Genomic DNA, 18,519 nt, shown 5'->3' with positions numbered 1-18,519 from the left:
ATGTTAGGCATATTCTCTTGAAACCACCTTCACAAATGAAGTCTTTAACCTCTGGATCAAGTAATTTCCAAACTATCATGATCATACTTATTCTACACCATCTCAGGACAGTAAGGAGAGAGCCCCACAGATCTCCTTCTCTTCCAAACTTCTAACAAGCTCCTCCTTCCCTGCCCTGAAGACCTGGGCAAAACCCCCAGAGGGAAAAAACTGACAAAAACAAATGTTAAACCTCAAGTATTTACCTTATTCTGCCTTAAGCAAAAGGTTAAATATAAAGAACTCTATAGAAACTACCATTTAAACTAAACTCTCCAGAGAAAAGACTCTAGTAAGCCTAAAAGCACTTCACTTTTTTCAGTTGGGTCTGGAACATAAAAATAAAATGCAGCTTCCATAGGGCCTGGTAAATAATTGGCATTTCCTCACAAATGTTAGTTTAATGAACAGGACTGGGCCTGCAAGATCTTGCGTAGTGGTAACTGGGTGGGTATCCCACACCATTTATACCCTCACTCGGTCATTGGTGACAACGACATACAAGATGACTGGCTCCAGCTGGGCATGCACTTACAGCTGTGCAACACAATGACGACAACGGGTTTATAGAGGAATCCAACTTGCCGCTTGGCTTCAGCAGCAGCATGGTTTAACCAGTTGAATTAACTGTTCAGTCTAGAGAAAAACCCTGGTAACTTCTAGATGGATCAATGAAGCTCACATAAGTTTGTCAGGATACAAAATACAAGGATTTATAAACCATATAACATCATAAAATAAATGTAAATGACCAAACTGAAGATGAGACCGAACAGATCAGTCTTCCGCCTGACAACCCTGGCTATGCGTCCTCTCCTGTATCACATTAGGCTAGAAATGTTCAAATGAAAGCAGAATTCACAAACCCTGAGAATCAGCTCCCCACTCTTGCTATTCCTATGAGTTAGATGAGAAAGACAGCTGAGGAGCATCCTAAATGACCCAAATTTCTTTTAACCTTCAAGAGGCAAGTCATCCCTTCCTTAAATGCAGTCATAAACCCAGAGGCAAAGTTAATGCCCCATCCAAGTGACCTGTAGTCCCTTCTGCGTAGGAGTGAGATATTTACTATCAGGTCATGAAGTTTATTCATTTGTTTAAAGCTGGCTGTTACGGTCTTGGGCAATGAAGCAACCAAGCTAATGAACTATGAATGTGCTTAGCATCAGTACCACATTTATCAGAGCCAGAGTATTTTAATAGCCCAGGACCCAACACAAACCACTCCACAGAGATCGTCCCATGTAAGATCTCTAATCTGGTTCAGCAACTTTCTCATATTAACACCCTTACTTCTTTGATATAGTATTAACACCGAAAGTAGAAGTAGCCTACTTCCAGTTTTAGCTTCAAAATACTGCTGATTTAAAAACAAACAAACAAAGCACCAAGGAAAAGACCAATTAAGTCCAACTTCCTCATAGGGAAAGGCAGGAATCGCTTGGGATGGCCAATGAAGGGAATGGAGAGCGCTTTTGGCACTGGGTTCCTAAGCTTGAATTAAACCACGCTGACAGGAGCCCAAAGTCATTAACACTTGATGGCAATCTACTAGACTGGGTAAAATGAACTGGCAAGAGCCAAGCTGATTTGCAAACTGTGGTGACCAGTGGACTCTGTGCTGGTTGCACGTGCACTTGGTAATGAGTGCGGCCCAAAGACTGTGACTCCTCTCACTGGGGCAATTCCTCTCTTCAGACACAGACAGGAACACAGCAGGAAGGAGAATGTACCTTTACTGTCTGAGCCAGACTTGTTCTGCAGATATATGGATGCCTGGAGTCTCCAGAGCTCTGAATGTCTGGCACCTCTTACCAACATTAAATACGCTTAATTAAAAATAAATTTTAAATGGCATACACAAATGAGTCTTCAGAGCCCAAACTTTTAACTTAGAAAGGGATTGTTTTCCTCTGCAAATGATGATGCTAAAATGATACCATTTTGAGAAAAACTAAAGATTTTTTTTTAATGCCTATAAAGTTGACTACGGAGACTCATTCAAAATTGCAGCTGTGAAGATGACGTGACTGTGACATTTATGTCTTAGAAATGACTGCATGAAAATGTCTCAGGAAGGCTCTATAACCCTCTAAATTTCAAGTTGTAAAAGGGCCTCACTTTTAAAGTCAATTCCTTTTCTTAAAAAAGAAAATTTCATAAAAGACATAAAATTTCATAAAAGATTGTGCCATTTCTTGTTTACTTTGTCTAAACATAGAATGTCAAGGTAAAACCACTGAAATATATTTTTAATTTCTGTATAATTAAAACAATCAAGAAAAAATAAACAGACAGCATATAGATTGTTTATAGCAGCAGCACTATTCCTAATCAAAAGACTAGCAACAAACTAAATGTCCATCAGGGGACTTCCCTGGCGGTCCAGTGGTTAAGAATCCGCCTTCCAATGCAAGGGACGTGGGTTCGATCCCTGGTCAGGCAGCTAAGATCCTGCATGCCACAGGGCGACTAAGCCCACACGCCGCAACTACTGATCCTGCACACTCTGGAGCCCACACGCTAAACTAGAGAGCCTATGTGCTGCAACTACTGAGCCCGTGCGCCACAACTAGAGAAGCCCACGCACCACAACTAGAGAAGCCCATGCACCGCAACTAAGACCCAAAGCAGCCAACTAAATAAATATTAAAAATAAATAAATAAATGTCCATCAGCAAGAGAATGAATAAACAATCAACTGTCGTGTGAATACACAGCAAACTACTGTACAGCACTAAAAATCAAGAATTATAGTTACATTCACGATATAAATAAATTTTAGAAACATAATATGAAAACAGCAAGTCCTAGATGACTACATACATCCTGACACCATTTTCATAAAGCTCAAAAACAAGTGAACCTAAACAATATATTGTTCAGGCATGCAAATAATGAACAAGGGAATGATAAACAATTCAAAAGCGCTATTTATTATCATCATCTGAGTAGGGAGACAACAGGTCTAAGGGACAGGGGAGAAGCATATATAGTTCTCAGTTATTGGTGATGTTGCTGGGTTGGGTGGTAGGTTTACTACATTATCATGTTTTATAACCTATAATGATAATACATATTTAATCACCAGTTTTGTAGGTCAAGATCAAATATTATTAGCATTTTCATAAGTTCAACTAATATATACAAATAATCCATTTAAAAATGATAAAAAGAAAAATTAGTAGACCCACATATTTAAAATTTGGCAAAAATACATATTCCCAGGCTTTGAACGGATATTCTGTGTTTGATAAGGAAAGAGATGTTTTAAGAGTTAACTAGGGGCTTCCCTGGTGGCGCAGTGGTTGAGAGTCCGCCTGCCGATGCAGGGGACACGGGTTCGTGCCCCGGTCCGGGAAGATCCCACATGCCGCGGAGCGGCTGGGCCCGTGAGCCATGGCTGCTGAGCCTGCGCGGCCGGAGCCTGTGCTCCACAACGGGAGAGGCCACAACAGTGAGAGGTCCGCGTACCAAAAAAAAAAAAAAGAAGAGTTAACTAGTATTGAGATATTTCATATTTGGTATTTCATATTTCATATGGTATTTAATATTTCAACTTTAATTGCAACATTACAAAGAGGCACTGGAATCTTCTACCTGTCAGAGGCATATACATTGACGGTGGAATACATGTATATTTATTGCTAACAGCTACTTGTTTTCAATATAAATAAGTGGAAAGAAGATCAATAGAAGCTGAAACATTTCAAGTAGATTTTCTGTGGTCCAAATTGTTACAGAGAAAATTAAAAGTGTAAAGCTTTCACGATTCTCTCTTTCATTACCAAAAGAAAACTTGGTAGAGCCCATGTTTCCTTGGGTAAATGGCATTCAGTTTCACTTAGTGTAGCACAGCAGACTAGAGATGGAAAATGGAGAGCTGACATAGCCCTGACACTAATTTGCTGCACAATGTTAGTAAACTTACCTGACCTCCTTAGGCACTGCTTCTCTCCCCAGTAACATGAAATGAAGAGAAAAGAACGAACCTAGCTCAAAGGATTGTGATAAGAGACAATTAAGGGAATGCATTAACTAAGCAACATCAACTTGGAAGAACTGCCATACTTCCTAATAGTCAGACAGAAAGATCACCGAGAATCAAAAGTGAACCCAGTGCAGCACATTACAAACAAGACTACTCAGTCGGCATTTTTCAGAGTTTCATTAATGGTTTTACCACTGAAATACAACCCAAACACACAAATGTGTGATTCTCAGTCTTTCGCCTTCGGATTCCCTCTTGTGGCCTCTGGGAACAGACCAAAAATATCCACAAAACAACTGTACTTATTACTTACATCAGGACAGGACAGAAGTGCCTGGGCCAAAGACCGAGTAAGGAATGGAACAGTGGAGTACTCATAACCTAAATTTGCATGTGGACATCAACTTCATAAAGGCCTCTAAATTATAACAAAATACTAACTAAACCAATAATAAATAAATATGAACAAAATAAATTTGTTTATAAATATTCTATTGATAGAAGTAGCACAGGTCAGAAGGATAGAATTTGCACCAAAGGACGATCCAGCTCTGAAATGCACTAAGAACTTAGATGAGCTGCAGACATTTTTAAAACCCACACATTCAAAACACACCCCCCACGCAACTGTCTTGCAATGCTGAATGCTACTAAGTCCACAGAGAGCCTTGGAACAGAAACGAGTCTCACTAGGCACAAGCCCAAGAACAAGAAGCAACACTCAGCACCTGTGGCCAACAGAGAAGTGTGAGAGGAACAGATGGCACACCTGGTCCGATGGTACGAAACCGATGGCATCAGCAGAACTCAACAGACGTTTCCCTGTTCAACATCTCCTCATTTCCAAAGTGTCATCTCACTTCCCTTCTAAGTCAGTAAGGCATTTCTAAACTTAACCACAGGATTTCTCCTAAGAGAATTTCATATGGGGAAGCAAAGAGAGAGTGCACCTCGGACTTAACTACAGGATGAGAGATTGCCAAGTGAGGGCAGGCCAACTGGTTTCCAAATCAAGAATGTCAATACAAGGGCTGGAGCAGATGGAATGGATCTGGTGATGGTATAGAGGGGAAGCATGTAAGACAAGGCTGGACCCACTGTGGACTTGAAAATGCTACAGTAAAGGTTTTGGTGTTGCCTAAAGCACCAGATGCATTATGTAGAGGCGATTTCTCTTCCTTCAGAGAGGAGTTCAAAAATTGGCTTTCATTTCCAACAGAAATTAGAGTTTTCCACTCTTTTAATTTTTTTCTGAAATATAGGATCTCTAAGGTGGGTGAATATTAAATTGATGGTTTGTTTATGTAACATCCAACATGACATAAAACCACCTAATTGTTCTCATTTCTCCACTTGGGCAACTGAGTATGATCTATAACTACTTGGATTTATGTAGAATTCAAATTCCAAGTCCATCAGACAAAAAACAACTGCAAAATTTTATGTATTTTTACAGACGCCATCACTCTAGTATTTCCTTCTTTTACTTAGCAATTAAAAAGGAGAAAAGGTAGTTATTATGCAAACTATACTTTATGTATTCAGTGTGATATTTTAATAAACTATAGCTCCCAAATTTCCTAATCATCAGCAACTATTCCGTGGAAATATTCAATGAGCTGTGACTTGGAAAAGAAGCTGGCTACTGCTGGCCAGGCCTCGTCTACAAAGGGGCAAGGTTCCTAAGAGACACGTTTCCTACTGTGCAGGCGGTGATATGCCTATTATTTGACAGAGCACACTGCTAGTTGGGGAACTTGCCTGCACCTTCCCCATGAAGGCACAGTGGTCATTTTCATAAAGTGGTGTTGCTCAGGAAGCAGCTCCTTGACCATACGATGTACAGGGAATGCCAACATCCCAGCTGACTGGAGGTTTTATTCATTTCTTACACTGTGAGCTTATGAGTATTTATATATGTATTAACAGCATGAAATGACCAATTTGTATATACTCATTAAAGAAACCATTTTTCAACTCACTCTCAGTTTGGGAATTTTACTTCAAGGCTTCTCCTATAAACCTGAAAAAGGCTCCTTAGGTCGTTGGGGAGAGAAGGACTCTCCTAACTGACTACAGATAACTCTCTTAGCTAACTATGAGTTAGAGAGCTTTAACCTTTTTAACCTTCACTCTAGAAAAAATGGTTCTCACCTTCCTATTTCACAATTACCAGCAAGACAAACTGGAGACACTCAACAACCGGTAAGAGTCATTTAGTTCGAAAAGCAGAAAAGGAAAGTGCTCTATCAAACACACGTGGACTTCATACTCAAGGAGGAGCCAGAAAGCTCAAGGAACAAATACGTTTACATATCTAGTTGCTGGTCATTCTCCTCAGCTTAAAGTTAACAGTCCTTCCAAATGCTTTCTGAAAAAATCCACAAGGAAAAAGCCAGAATTCTGACGCAAGCAGCTAAAAAATCACACATACCAAGATAGTGCACAACCTTTGTTTTTAAGAAAGTAACAGGTGGAAAGCTGAGATGCCCAACAACCTTGAAATCACGGCACAGCTTTTCAGTCAGTCACACAAATCGCATTTGTGCAGCACCACTCCACTTGGGGATTTTTCTCACTCACCATCCTTGATACAATACAATTATGTCTACTGATACCCATCAGGTCTGGAGATTGCTACTCTCACAGCAGGGTAAAAGGACTCACCTCACAGAAGAGGGTAAGCTTGTCGTCAGGGAGAAGCCCATTGGCCTCATCCAAGAGAAAATCTCTACGGATGAATTTTTTGAATCCCCAGTCTTTGCCTTGCACAAACCTATATGCCCGTTGACTCTCTGGAGTGAAAAAAAAAAAAAGTTATATTTAGGATTACTCAAAAAACCGTATCAAACCCACAATTTGTCAATGTATAAAGTTGCCATATGTGAAAATAAAGAGTCGAACAAAGGTAACATTTACCCATAGCTTTGGTTTCTTCTCCCTTGGCATTCAGGATGGAGAATTTGAATTTTGCTCGAACTTCACTCTTTGGACAGCTGACCAGTAACAGGTAAAGTGACAGGTAATCTTTGCTCTCTTCATCTAGCCCTTTTGGGTTTACCCGCAAACACCTACCCAAAACAGAAAAAAAAAATGTCGAAAGCGTCCATGTTTGTAGGCTCATGAAAGGACAGGAGGGAACTAGAACATTCAAATCGAGAGGGAGATGTTAAAAAAACAAAAAAGACAAACAAAAAAAAACCCAGGCCCCATAGAGGAGATTCTGATTCAGCGAATGACTACTTGGAAATCACTTTTCTAGAGCAACCTGAGGCACCTTTTAAAAAGTAAACAATAAAGGGGCATCCTAGGATCTGACAACACATCCCCTGCATCTCTTCCTCTTTCCTCATAATCTCCCAAATCAGTCTTTATTCCCCTAAAATATTTTAAAATTCAGCCTAGGCTCAATCTATTCTAATCCTCAATCTCAGGAAAAGCAGCCCCTTATTTTGCTGGGATTGCAGTGAAACCAGGAAAAAAAAGTCAGTGAGCCTTTCAATATCACCTTGGGAGAGAAAAAGAATTCTAGAGGAATATGTTAGTAGTAAATAATCTTTTATAGATATTTTATCAATCTGGCAATAATATTCTAAGATTAAAATAAAGGAGGCAGCATGGAGGAAGCACAGACAAAAGTAAACTCCCATTACACAGGGTAGAGTTCTAAGCCAGACTTCTAAACAGAGTTAGAGATGCCAATATGTTACCAATGGATCAAAACAAAATTCAGACAGAATAGGTTCAACTCAGTTAAGTTGTAAATGTCATTAGCTGAACTGCATGTGGTTCAAACACGGCTTCTACCACATATAATACACAGGCCATATGTATCCTTAGGCCTTGCCAGTGTTATAGCACCTCTCTCAAACAGGTGGCCCAATTCAGTGCTTCTCCAGGAAGTGCATATGCCACATAGATCACTACACAATTGTGCTAAAGATGTGGATTTAAATACAATGCCTAAGAATAAGCCTTCTCTCAGCACCTAGTAGTACACTGCTTATGTACATGGCCAAAAAGGACTAAACGAAAGGAGAGTTGTTAAAACTTTTCAGTGGGATATCAGAGGTCAAAAATGGTGGTTCACAGATACGTGTTCTGGTCTTTGTAGAGAGCATATGGTTGTATCCATAACTGCCTGCCCCTCCTAAAGAGAACACATGGTTTGGATAGGACTGACCCCCAGTTCCAGATCCTATTCCCCTTGCCACAGGGATCAACTGAGGGAACCTAGACCTAAACCAATCAGTGCATTCTTGGCCACACAGTTCAGAGCAAGTTCAAAGCACTTGTGGGATGGTAGCGGGTGATGCTCATTGCTACCGCCAGTCACCCTTCAACCACAAGGGAAGCTAAGCTTGAAATGTCAAACAGTGTGGAGAGCAGGGCAGAGCAGAGAGCGATGGGGTCCTTAATCTAACCATTGGGCTGGCTGCTGGATCAAATTACCTTCAAAGACATCCTACACCATGGGCATTCCAGGTACATAAGTAAATAAATCTCCTTTGTTGTTTAAAAACAGGCAATCTAAAAGTCAAGAGATATTACATTAAAATCTAGATCTCTTGCTTTTCTTGAAAAATCAGAAAATAGGGCTGGTCAGCCCTTATTCACACATGCCTCTAGTCAGCTGGAGCTGAGAAGCCACCACTTCTTTTAGAAGGACATTCACTAGTTTGCCAAGTGGTCAACACTCATACCACGTATGGACGTTATTTACAACACTGGCTCTCTTTACACATTTACATTACCCTACAGCCATGTGAGTTTGCTGATCCCCTGATATACTCATTGAATTAATTCAACAAATATACAGTGAGCATCTGTTATGTATCAGACACCAGGGAATACATTAAGAACAAAACAAAGTCCCTGCCATCAAGGATCTTCCACTCCGGTCAGTATCCTGTGAAGCCAAGCAAAACAGGCAACTTATAGAAAAATTTGTATAGCTAAATGTAGTCTTCCTCACCATTTCAGTTTATCATTCGCTCCTGATGAAAAGGTTGAACTTTTAATGACTTCACCCATTTCCTCCCGGCAAAAGCTAAAGTTATTGATGGTCCACATGTAGGAGAATTTCACTACTTTGATCTGTTGATAGAAAACCAGGAAGCAATTAAATAGGAAGTGGGCAACCTGAAAAACAGGCTGGAGATCAGATAATTCTCCCCCTCCCTCCCTCTGCATAATCCCATAGGAAGACAGCACTGTTTGGCCAGCATGGAGGCTCAGCCTTTTCTGTCTCTCATCTACATTTTAAGAAATCTCACGGTGACCAACTGCTTTCATAACTTTTCTCAGCTTCTGAGAAACACTAGACGGAAAGTGAGAAAAACATGGACAAGGTTGGGAAAGCAGGTGATTAAGCCACACCTAAAATGAACCTCTGCTCAGAGCAGTTGTTTGATGATTTAGATGTTGATACCACTGCCTGGGGTTGCAATCTCAAACCTGGTTTCCCCCTAAATTCCCCAACAGAGGAATACACTTCCATCAAGGTGGATGTAGGCAGCAGATCCAGTTTCAAAGATTCCCCTTTCAAGCTCCCGTGAATGCCTAGGGCATTCAGATTCCCCGTGGAAAACCAAGGCATGGAAAGCTGACAAGTACTTTATCTAACTATTTGGCAGGTATGACCCAGAGAAAGCAGGAAAGCCAACGTAGAAAAGAAATCTGATTCCTTTCGTCCCCCAAAATCCTCCCAAGAAGCACCTACCTGTGTGTAACACCAGCTCTCAGCTACTGGGCCACTCGACATTTCTGCCGGAGGTGGAGGACTTGGAACCCTTGACATCGCCAGTTTGAAGGTTAAACAAGATTTCCAAAGTCAGGGGACAAAGACTTCTGTTCCTCTTCACCCTGGATGATGCAAGAAGCAAGAGAATTTTATTAGATTAATGGTATACTATCCTACTGTTTCCATTTGACCTTCCAGAGACTGGAAACTTTGCCTCCTGCCTGGAATTCTCTACCCTTATCATTCAAATGGCTTCTTAGCATTCAATGTTAACCTCAGAGAAGATCACCTAACCTAAAGCAGTCTCATCACAATGATATCACCCTATTTTAATCTTCTGCACAATACTATTTAATATTATCTTACCAAATGAGTGTACTCAAAGGGTACTTAAAGTACATCCATGAAAAGGCTACCTAAAGAGGAGACAGCATGGTGAACACCACATACAGCTTTACCACTGTACGTGGGCTCCTTCCCTTGAGGGTACAAATACTTCACTCCTAAAGGAAAATTACTTTGTTATCTTTCCAAATACTGTCTCATCTTCTCCTACACTTCAGTGCAAACTTATTATTAAGAATAAATAGTCTTCTGGGCTTCCCTTGTGGCGCAGTGGTTAAGAATCCGCCTGCCAATGCAGGGGACACGGGTTCAAGCCCTGGTCCGGGAAGATCCCACATGCCTCAGAGCAACTAAGCCCATGCACCACAACTACTGAGCCTGCGCTCTAGAGCCCGCAAGCCACAACTACTGAAGCCCGCACGCCACAACTACTGAAGCCCACGCACCTAGAGCCCGTGCTCTGCAACAAGAGAAGCCACCGCAGTGAGAAGCCCACGTGCAGCAACGAAGAGTAGCACCCACTCACCACAACTAGAGAGAGCCCATGTGCAGCAACGAAGACCCAAAACAGCCCAAAATAAATTTTTTAAAAATGAATAGTCTTCTATTTATCAACCCATTGCTGGCTGCTCTCTGTAAGGGCAACATTTATCCCTTTCTTAGATGTTTTCCTGTCTCTGTATCATTAGAGATCTCTCTCCACTTACACTTCACTGGTATCTGATTTTCCAGCTTCTTCTCGCTTTCTCTGTTCCTCTGTTCCACAGTATGGAGCTATAGGAACTCTCATACACTGCTGGTGAGACTGTAAATTATTAAGTATATTCAGGGTAGGAATTTGCCATATCTAGTCATGTTTAACCTACTTATACGTTAAGTCTTAGTAGTTCTACTTTTAACTATATATGTGCTAAAGTAGTGGTTCTCAAACTTTAGGTGCATCGGGATCCCTTGCTAAACAGATTGCTGGGCCCTGCCCCCCAGAGTTTTTGATTCAGAGGTTGGGCCCAAGAATTTCCATTTCTAACAAGTTCCCAGGTGACCCTGATATGCCCTGGAATACTTTGAGAACCACTGTCCTAGAAAAACTGCACACGGGCACAAGAAGACATAGACAAGGTCGTTCAATGTGGCAGTTTGTCTGTAGACAAACAAACTAAAAATCCATTAGGCGGGAAACAGATAACTAAATTGGGTTATTTCCATACAATGAAAAACTACTTCAGGATTTAGAAGTAATGAACTACATCTACAGCACCATGGAGATGAGTGAGATCTAACACGACACTAATGAAAAAAAGCAAGTTTTGGAATGTCATGTGCAGTACACTATTTATGCAAATTTAAGATTTATATATTATTTACAGATATATGCATACAGCAGAAGTGAAAAAAATCATTGACAAGCTATGTATCAGATTCCTGATGGGAGAGCAAGGATGAAGAATGAAGCTGGGAAAAGAATGTAAGACATTTCAAGTTGATCTCTCATGTTTGTTTAAAAATTAGGATGACCTGAGGCAAATATGACAAATGTCTTTTAGTTTGGGATGAGAGCTATTTTAGTATATACTACCTTTGTACTGTTCTGCTTTATCTTTAAAATATATTTTATTGGGACTTCCCTGGTGGTCCAGTGGGTCAGATTTCACCTTCCAATGCAGAGGGTGTGGGTTTGATCCTTGGTCAGGGAGCTAAGATACCAACCACATGCCTCTCGGCCAAAAAATCAAAACATAAAACAGAAACAATACTGTAACAAATTCAATAAAGATTTTAAAAATGATCAAAAATGATAAAAAAAAACCTTAAATACAATAAAATATATTTTATTAATTGTGGGAATAGTGTAAGGATGTACTTACTCCATCATATCATACATTGTCTGGTTTACAATATACAAGGGAGAAATTTCTTTCCTGAACACCTGGTGTGTTTTCAGCTATGGACAGACAATATGAATCTATATCTGATAATGCTGCTCTCTTTGCTTGGCTGCTAGGAAGCCCTGAGACAAATCTGACCCATCTCTTGAAACTACAGGCTCATATGCTCATTCTACATGCTATACTCTATATAGGCTCATATGATCCCTCTACTATAGCTTTATTATTTTATTTTATTATTTTTTGGCTGCATTGGGTCTCTGTTGCTGCGTGCGGGCTTTCTCCAGTTGTGGCGAGCGGGGGCTACTCTTCGTTGCTGCACGTGGGCTTCTCACTGCGGTGGCTTCTCTTGTTGCAGAGCACGGGCTCTAGTTGGGGGGGCTTCAGTAGTTGTGGCGTGTGGGCTTCAGTAGCTGTGGCTTGTGGGCTCTAGAGCACAGGCTCAGCAGTTGTGGCACATGCGCTAAGTTGCTCTGAGGCATGTGGGATCTTCCCGGACCAGGGATCGAACCCGTGTCCCCTGCATTGGCAGGCAGATTCTTAACCACTGCACCACCAGGGAAGTCCGAATAGCTTTATTATTTTCTTAACATTGTTATTCACTTTGCTATAATTCCCTGAACTGATTTATTTTACTGTTTGATATATTAAGTATTTCTGGAAACTGCCTCAAATCCTTCGTAGAAAGAGGTAAAAAAAAAAAAAATCACTCAACTCACATTCACTGGCCACTTAATAAACATGGAGGAGTAATAAGATATAGTTGCACCCTCACAGAGTAATACCATCAGTATTACCAGAGTCCCCATTGGTTTTAACACTATCCTACATGTGTTTATAGTTAAAACATCCCATGTAATCACACATGAAATTAAGTCTTATATACATGATGTGCTATTTCACTTAAACTAAGCACTGCAATGGAATCTGGGCCTCCCTGGTTTGTGCAATTCAGGAGTCATGATAATATCAAGAAAAGAGACCTGTGATCAAGGTAGACTTGCATTTGATGGAAAACATATTCTCACAAAACTGTTTACTTATCTAGTAGTGAGTAAATGCACCTTAGGCGGTTTTACAAATCCCAGTTACCATTACTGCCAGTAGGAGCCAGAATGAATTTTCAAAATTCCCAATTAAAACTATCTTTTGAGCGGGTTGGAATGAAGATGTGAATTTTACATGTTAGTTAAGAGCATAAAACTTGGCTCTGTAGGTGTGAGGTGCAGGCTCAGCTCTATATTGATAGATCATAAAATACTAATTTGAGTTTATTTTTGAAGTTTAAAAAAATACTTCAAATTTATCTAACAATTAACAAGTTAAGAATTCTCTAAGCCTAAGAAAAAGACAAGTTTAAAAACCAGTTTATTTTAATGGCTTAACTGTTGCTACTGAACCATGGTTCACTATTACAACCAGGAAAAAAATACAACCTTGGTCTTGGCCATTTTTACCTATCTTTTTTGCTTCTCATTTATTCTGTAGAGAAGTCTTTGGTTTCTTTTAAAATATCACCAACCTTTCTTCCAATTTTTGAAAGTGTCCAACCCAGCAGTCAGTAGAACTGGAGAATCGGCTTTAGACTCTGAGGAGGTCTAACCACACAATCTGCTGGGAGGGAAATCGACTAGGACAGCACAAATCTAATTAATTTCACTCACAGCAGGCACCATGGGCAAAGTGTTCATAAGCAAAGTAGCCTCCCTGTACGTGAACTCTTCAGCACTTCATGCCAACTGCCGCAGATGCCCAGCAGAAAAACAATTTTAGGAAATAGGAGGTCTATTTGAGGGTCATGGTTTGAGAACCTTTGTAGGAGACAACTAGCACCAAAATATACTGTTCCTGGCTTCAAACAAGTTAAAACAAGACTGCCCAAGTTCTCTAATGAGAAATTTATTTTCCCAGGCTTAGCAAACTTCCCAGTATGCTGACAACTCAGAGGCTGAACATATCTGTTATACACCACCATTTATTTTCCTGTTCACTCTATTAAATCCTGACAATTTCATGTTGTTTAATATAATACACAAACATGCACAAACTAGATGGCTGGGAACATGGTTTCTTGCCAAAGAATGGTTTGTTAGGGACTTTTTAAAGCCTGTAACTATTTTTTCTCTTGGTTTAAAGCCTGGTACAGTTTCCAAGTAAGGAAAAATCCCAATGTTGTAACTATTTTAAACTTGAGAGACGTTTGCATTTTCCAAAACAGAAGATGCCAAAAAGACTTGACCAAAAAAAAAACAAACAAAAAACAAAAAAACCCCCCCAAAACTATAGAAAGATTTGGGTATATTCATTTTTGAGAAACTTTTGGGACCTCAAAGGAATGTCTGTATTTCTTCTGTTACAGTGTCCTCAATCATATACAGCCCAGGAGGTAATAACTTCTTTCTCATTACCCCAAGGACAGATTATTACAGGTCATACTGACTTCCTCTCTTGCAAGGTTTGAATGACTTCTGAATATTTGTTATGGGTAAACTTTTTGCAGATCAATCTACTCTAACAAAACACTAAATGCACTTTTTTCTTTTTCTTTTCTGTTTATTTTAATTTAGAGACACTTCTTAAAATGAAACCAAGGGCAATCAAGAGAGACTTCAATCAGCAAAGGAAAGACTAGGGTTTATCGTGTCTCATGTCTCATGTCAGGTTCATGTTTCCTAAAATTTACAAGTTAAAGATGACTGCTTTTTTAAAATTGAGATATAACTGACATGTAACATTGTATTTTTTAAAAATTCTTTAACAGAGGGAGTTAGAATTGAGTGAATCTAAAGATCAAGAAGAAAAAAGTCAATAGCCTAACAGAAAAATGCGTAAAGAACAGCCAATGGTTTACAGACATGTAAGTATCAGTGGTTCTTAAATATGTGAAAACATAAATGCAAATTAAACCACACATTAATTCACCCAGTGAATTGGCAAAAATTAAAATGTTTGATAACACTTGCCCAGGATAAGGAGAACATTTCTGATTAGAGTATAAATTGTTATAAACTTCATGAAGGGAAATGCATATCAGAATGAATAAGAAATGCATATACCCTTTGATCCAACAATTCCATGTCTAGAAATTTATCCTACTAATATATTTAATATGATAAATATAAAAGGGTTTTCAATGTGGCACTATGTGTAATCACAAAAACATGGAAATAACCTGAAAATCCATCAATAAGGGATTGATTAAATAAATTATGATACAGACAATGTAATAATAAAGCTATTTAAAAAAGGAATGGGGAAGCTCTTTCTACCTAAAGAGGCAGAAATATTTACGTATGTATGTATGTATGTATGTGTGTGTGTAAGATATCTCTGTCTGTAAAGCTACACAAGACTCTAGAGACACTGGTTACTTCCAAGGAAGGAAACTGGGTACTTGGGTGGGAAGGAGAATTTCCACTGTTCCCATTTGTACTTATTGAATTTTGAACCATGTGAATATATTACCTTTTCAAATAATGAATAAAAATATTTTAAAAGGAATTAGCAGACTTCACAATGAATTCTTCTTGGTTATGAGACGGCTTATAAGTCAGACCCTTATGAGAAACAAGACAGGAATTCTTCAGTGACTTCCACTCCTATCCAAATAAAATCTACCTTTTGTCATGACTGCCAAAGCTTCAGTGTACCTCCCTGACCTCATCTAACACTTACCCTTCTCAATCACCATGCTTTAGTCACTCAGGCCTTTAATTCTACTTGGCAAACACATCAGCCTCTTTCCTCAGCCTGGAAAGCTCTTTCTTCCCTCAGATCTTTTCACAGCTGGCTCCTTCTTGTCATTTAGGTGTCCTATCAAATGTAATATCCTCAGAGAGGTCATCCCTGACCACCAGATCTGAAGCAGTCCCCACTTCTAGCCTCTTTCATCACATTACCCTATTCAAATTTCTTTTTTAATACCACTATCTGAAATTACCTTGTTTTTATATTTTCACTTGTCTACGGTCTCTCCCACTAGAAGTTAAGCACAATGAGAGAACAGCATCCCCCTGTGCCTAAAATGGTATCATAATAGGCACTCAATAAATATTTGTTCAATGAAATTGCTGTTGACTAACTAGACTACTGTCTTTTGGGATCATATTTTTCCTTAATGAGCTCTAGTTAAAAGATTAAAGTTTGGGAGTTGCTGAATGAGTAACAGCTATAGGAATCCAAGCATACTCTTAAAACAAGAAAATATTTTAAAAAGAAAACTATCAGTTGATCTCCTATTTTGAAGAACTAATTTAATACATTCCAAAACTACATTCTTCTTTGATTAAAAAAAAAAAAATCCAAGAAAAGTTGGGAGAAAGAGAAGTGTGCAGAGCTAAATGGGAAGTTCTTGAACCCATAAGACAATAGTAATCTAAGCACATCTTCCAGGATAAGTCGATCCTGAAAGAACCATTACAGCAGCTGTCAGAAACAGAGGACCTCTCAGTTATTTCAAGTTAAATTCTATACAGTAAAATTCCAGTATACTGATAAAAATGAGGCAGATTCTTAGCGTTTATTTAGATTTGATCTATAATTTTCATATCTGACACGGGGTTTGATTCCCTTAAAACTGACATGTAGAGAAACAATAATTAACATTAAATATATACACATGTACACATGTGTACAGATATAAAGAGAGACAGGGAGACATACCTTTAAGACATGTATAGACACATTAAGTTTTTTCTATACCAGGCTAAGATGCAGAACTTATTTTCTACCACAGCCAAATATTTAACTAAGAGTTCAACTGTTCTTGCAACTGTTGTGTATAAGGGAAACTTAGAAGAAACTACTGTATACAAGGAAAACTCAGAAACAAGTATAGTATTACATATGCATGTCAGTACCTTTAAGGTTTTCCCAGTTTACAGATCTCTTAGGCAAGCATAGACTCTGAAATGACTGTGAGGATTAGACATGCTTTTGTACATAAAAAGGCTATTTTTCCTTCTTCTCCTCAATCTAAGTGTTACAAGATAAGAGTTTTATAGAAATACCCCAGCTAGTAAAGTCCATCCAAAGTCAAAATGAAGAGGAACAAGAAGATACATGAAAGAATTTCAAGCCGTGGAAAGCAGAGTAAACAACAGACTGCTCCCACTGGCTCCCAAACCTCATCACGTGCTGGCTGTTCACAGCCTTACTGCCCTTCTCTATAGGTTATAAATAACTACAAAGTGTCCTTGTCCCCAAAGAGACCTCAGCAACCAGCTCAAAGGTTAAAATATGGAATAATTCTCAATATGGATGCAACTTTTCCAGTTAGGAAAAAAAAAATCAAAGAGCAGAAAAATTTATTGCCAATTTAAGTTAAGGGCTAGGGAGTCATTCTCTCCCTCTAAAAACTATCCATTATGTAAGAGTTGTTGATATGGACATATTAGCATGATTCCCTACCCCAAAAATACGTCCAGGGACAGCACGCTCTGCTCCAAATGCAGAGGTCTGTCCTGGAAAGAGGTAGGTGCCATTCAACAGACTTGTAGGATTGCATCTCCTTAGACCTTAAAAAGACTTACTGAGTTTTTGTTTTGCTTTTTAATTTAGGCACAAATGACTACATCTACATAACAACATAGAAGGAAAAAATTCCTGCCTCCACTTGGACGGAGGGTCCTGCAGCATAAACCATGATGGCTGCAACAGGCACAGGTTTCACAAGGTCTGGGTTCTTTCCATCAGGTGATGTGCTGCTGTTGTGAGTTACTAACCCCCTGCTAGGGAAACAAAAAAAACCCTCCTCTAACTGCTTTAAAAAAAAAAAAAAAAAAAAAAAAGGCAGATAGGGTTCATAGGATTAAGCTTCTCCACACATCACCTTCAAAATGCATCATCTGGGAGATGTCTGAAATAGAATGACATGAATCCAGATCAGCAAACAAACCTGACTATAAAGGGGCTATTTCACTTCAAAGTGGATCTCAGTTCCAAAGGAAAACACCTTTAGAAATGAAATTAGATAGGCAGAGGCAATCAGCAACTCCTCTCTTTTCACAAATTATAATAATGTGTTGATTCCACTGAATGGCTTGGGCAAAAATCTCTGGGGCCACAAAGAGCAAACCTAGGAAAGATGAAGATTTTAACACATCCCACATGTTATCAAAGACTTCTCCTCTAGGTTGAGAAAATTTATTCTAAAACAAGAGCTGGAACAGAATTTTAAAAAAGAAGAAGGAAGAGGAAGAAGAGGGAAAAAACCTTATGGCTAAGAAGACTCTCTTTATTATATAATTATATTCCCAAAGCTGTTTTGAGATATGAGAGACAGTTTTTCACCTTCTCTCTCCCCTCAGCTACAATTATGAAGAACCTTATAAAATCAAATAGTAAACAGATGAATGCCTTGGCCTTAATACAATTTAAGCATGTCTAATTTGCAAGGAATTCAGAAACAAAAGAGTCATTTCATGAAACAAATAGGCAGAGTTTGCATAACCCCACAGGATCCTCTGGCCTTTACAGAAGCCAAATTCAACAAGCAGTTCTCTTTGGCCATCGAT

General features: G+C 39.2%; 1 protein-coding gene across 4 annotated transcripts in view; it reads right to left on the bottom strand.

Moving 5' to 3' along the window:
- The window catches only part of SPOP (speckle type BTB/POZ protein), a 67,880-nt gene that overhangs the window by 10,887 nt on the left and 38,474 nt on the right, over window positions 1–18,519 (bottom strand). For all 4 annotated transcript variants that reach the window (XM_019924918.3, XM_019924917.3, XM_019924919.3 and 1 more), the window contains 4 exons: window positions 9,753–9,895; window positions 9,006–9,127; window positions 6,950–7,101; window positions 6,698–6,825 (listed from right to left, as the gene is read on the bottom strand). In XM_019924918.3, coding sequence (XP_019780477.1) covers window positions 6,698–6,825; window positions 6,950–7,101; window positions 9,006–9,127; window positions 9,753–9,830 — 480 coding nt within the window. In that variant the 5' untranslated portion in view covers window positions 9,831–9,895. The remainder of the gene's footprint in view (window positions 1–6,697; window positions 6,826–6,949; window positions 7,102–9,005; window positions 9,128–9,752; window positions 9,896–18,519) is intronic.

This window comes from Tursiops truncatus, chromosome 20 (genome assembly GCF_011762595.2).
Source record: "Tursiops truncatus isolate mTurTru1 chromosome 20, mTurTru1.mat.Y, whole genome shotgun sequence".
Lineage (NCBI taxonomy): Eukaryota > Metazoa > Chordata > Mammalia > Artiodactyla > Delphinidae > Tursiops > Tursiops truncatus.
Note: the sequence above shows the minus strand (reverse complement) of the source record. Positions and strands in the feature narration are given on the sequence as shown.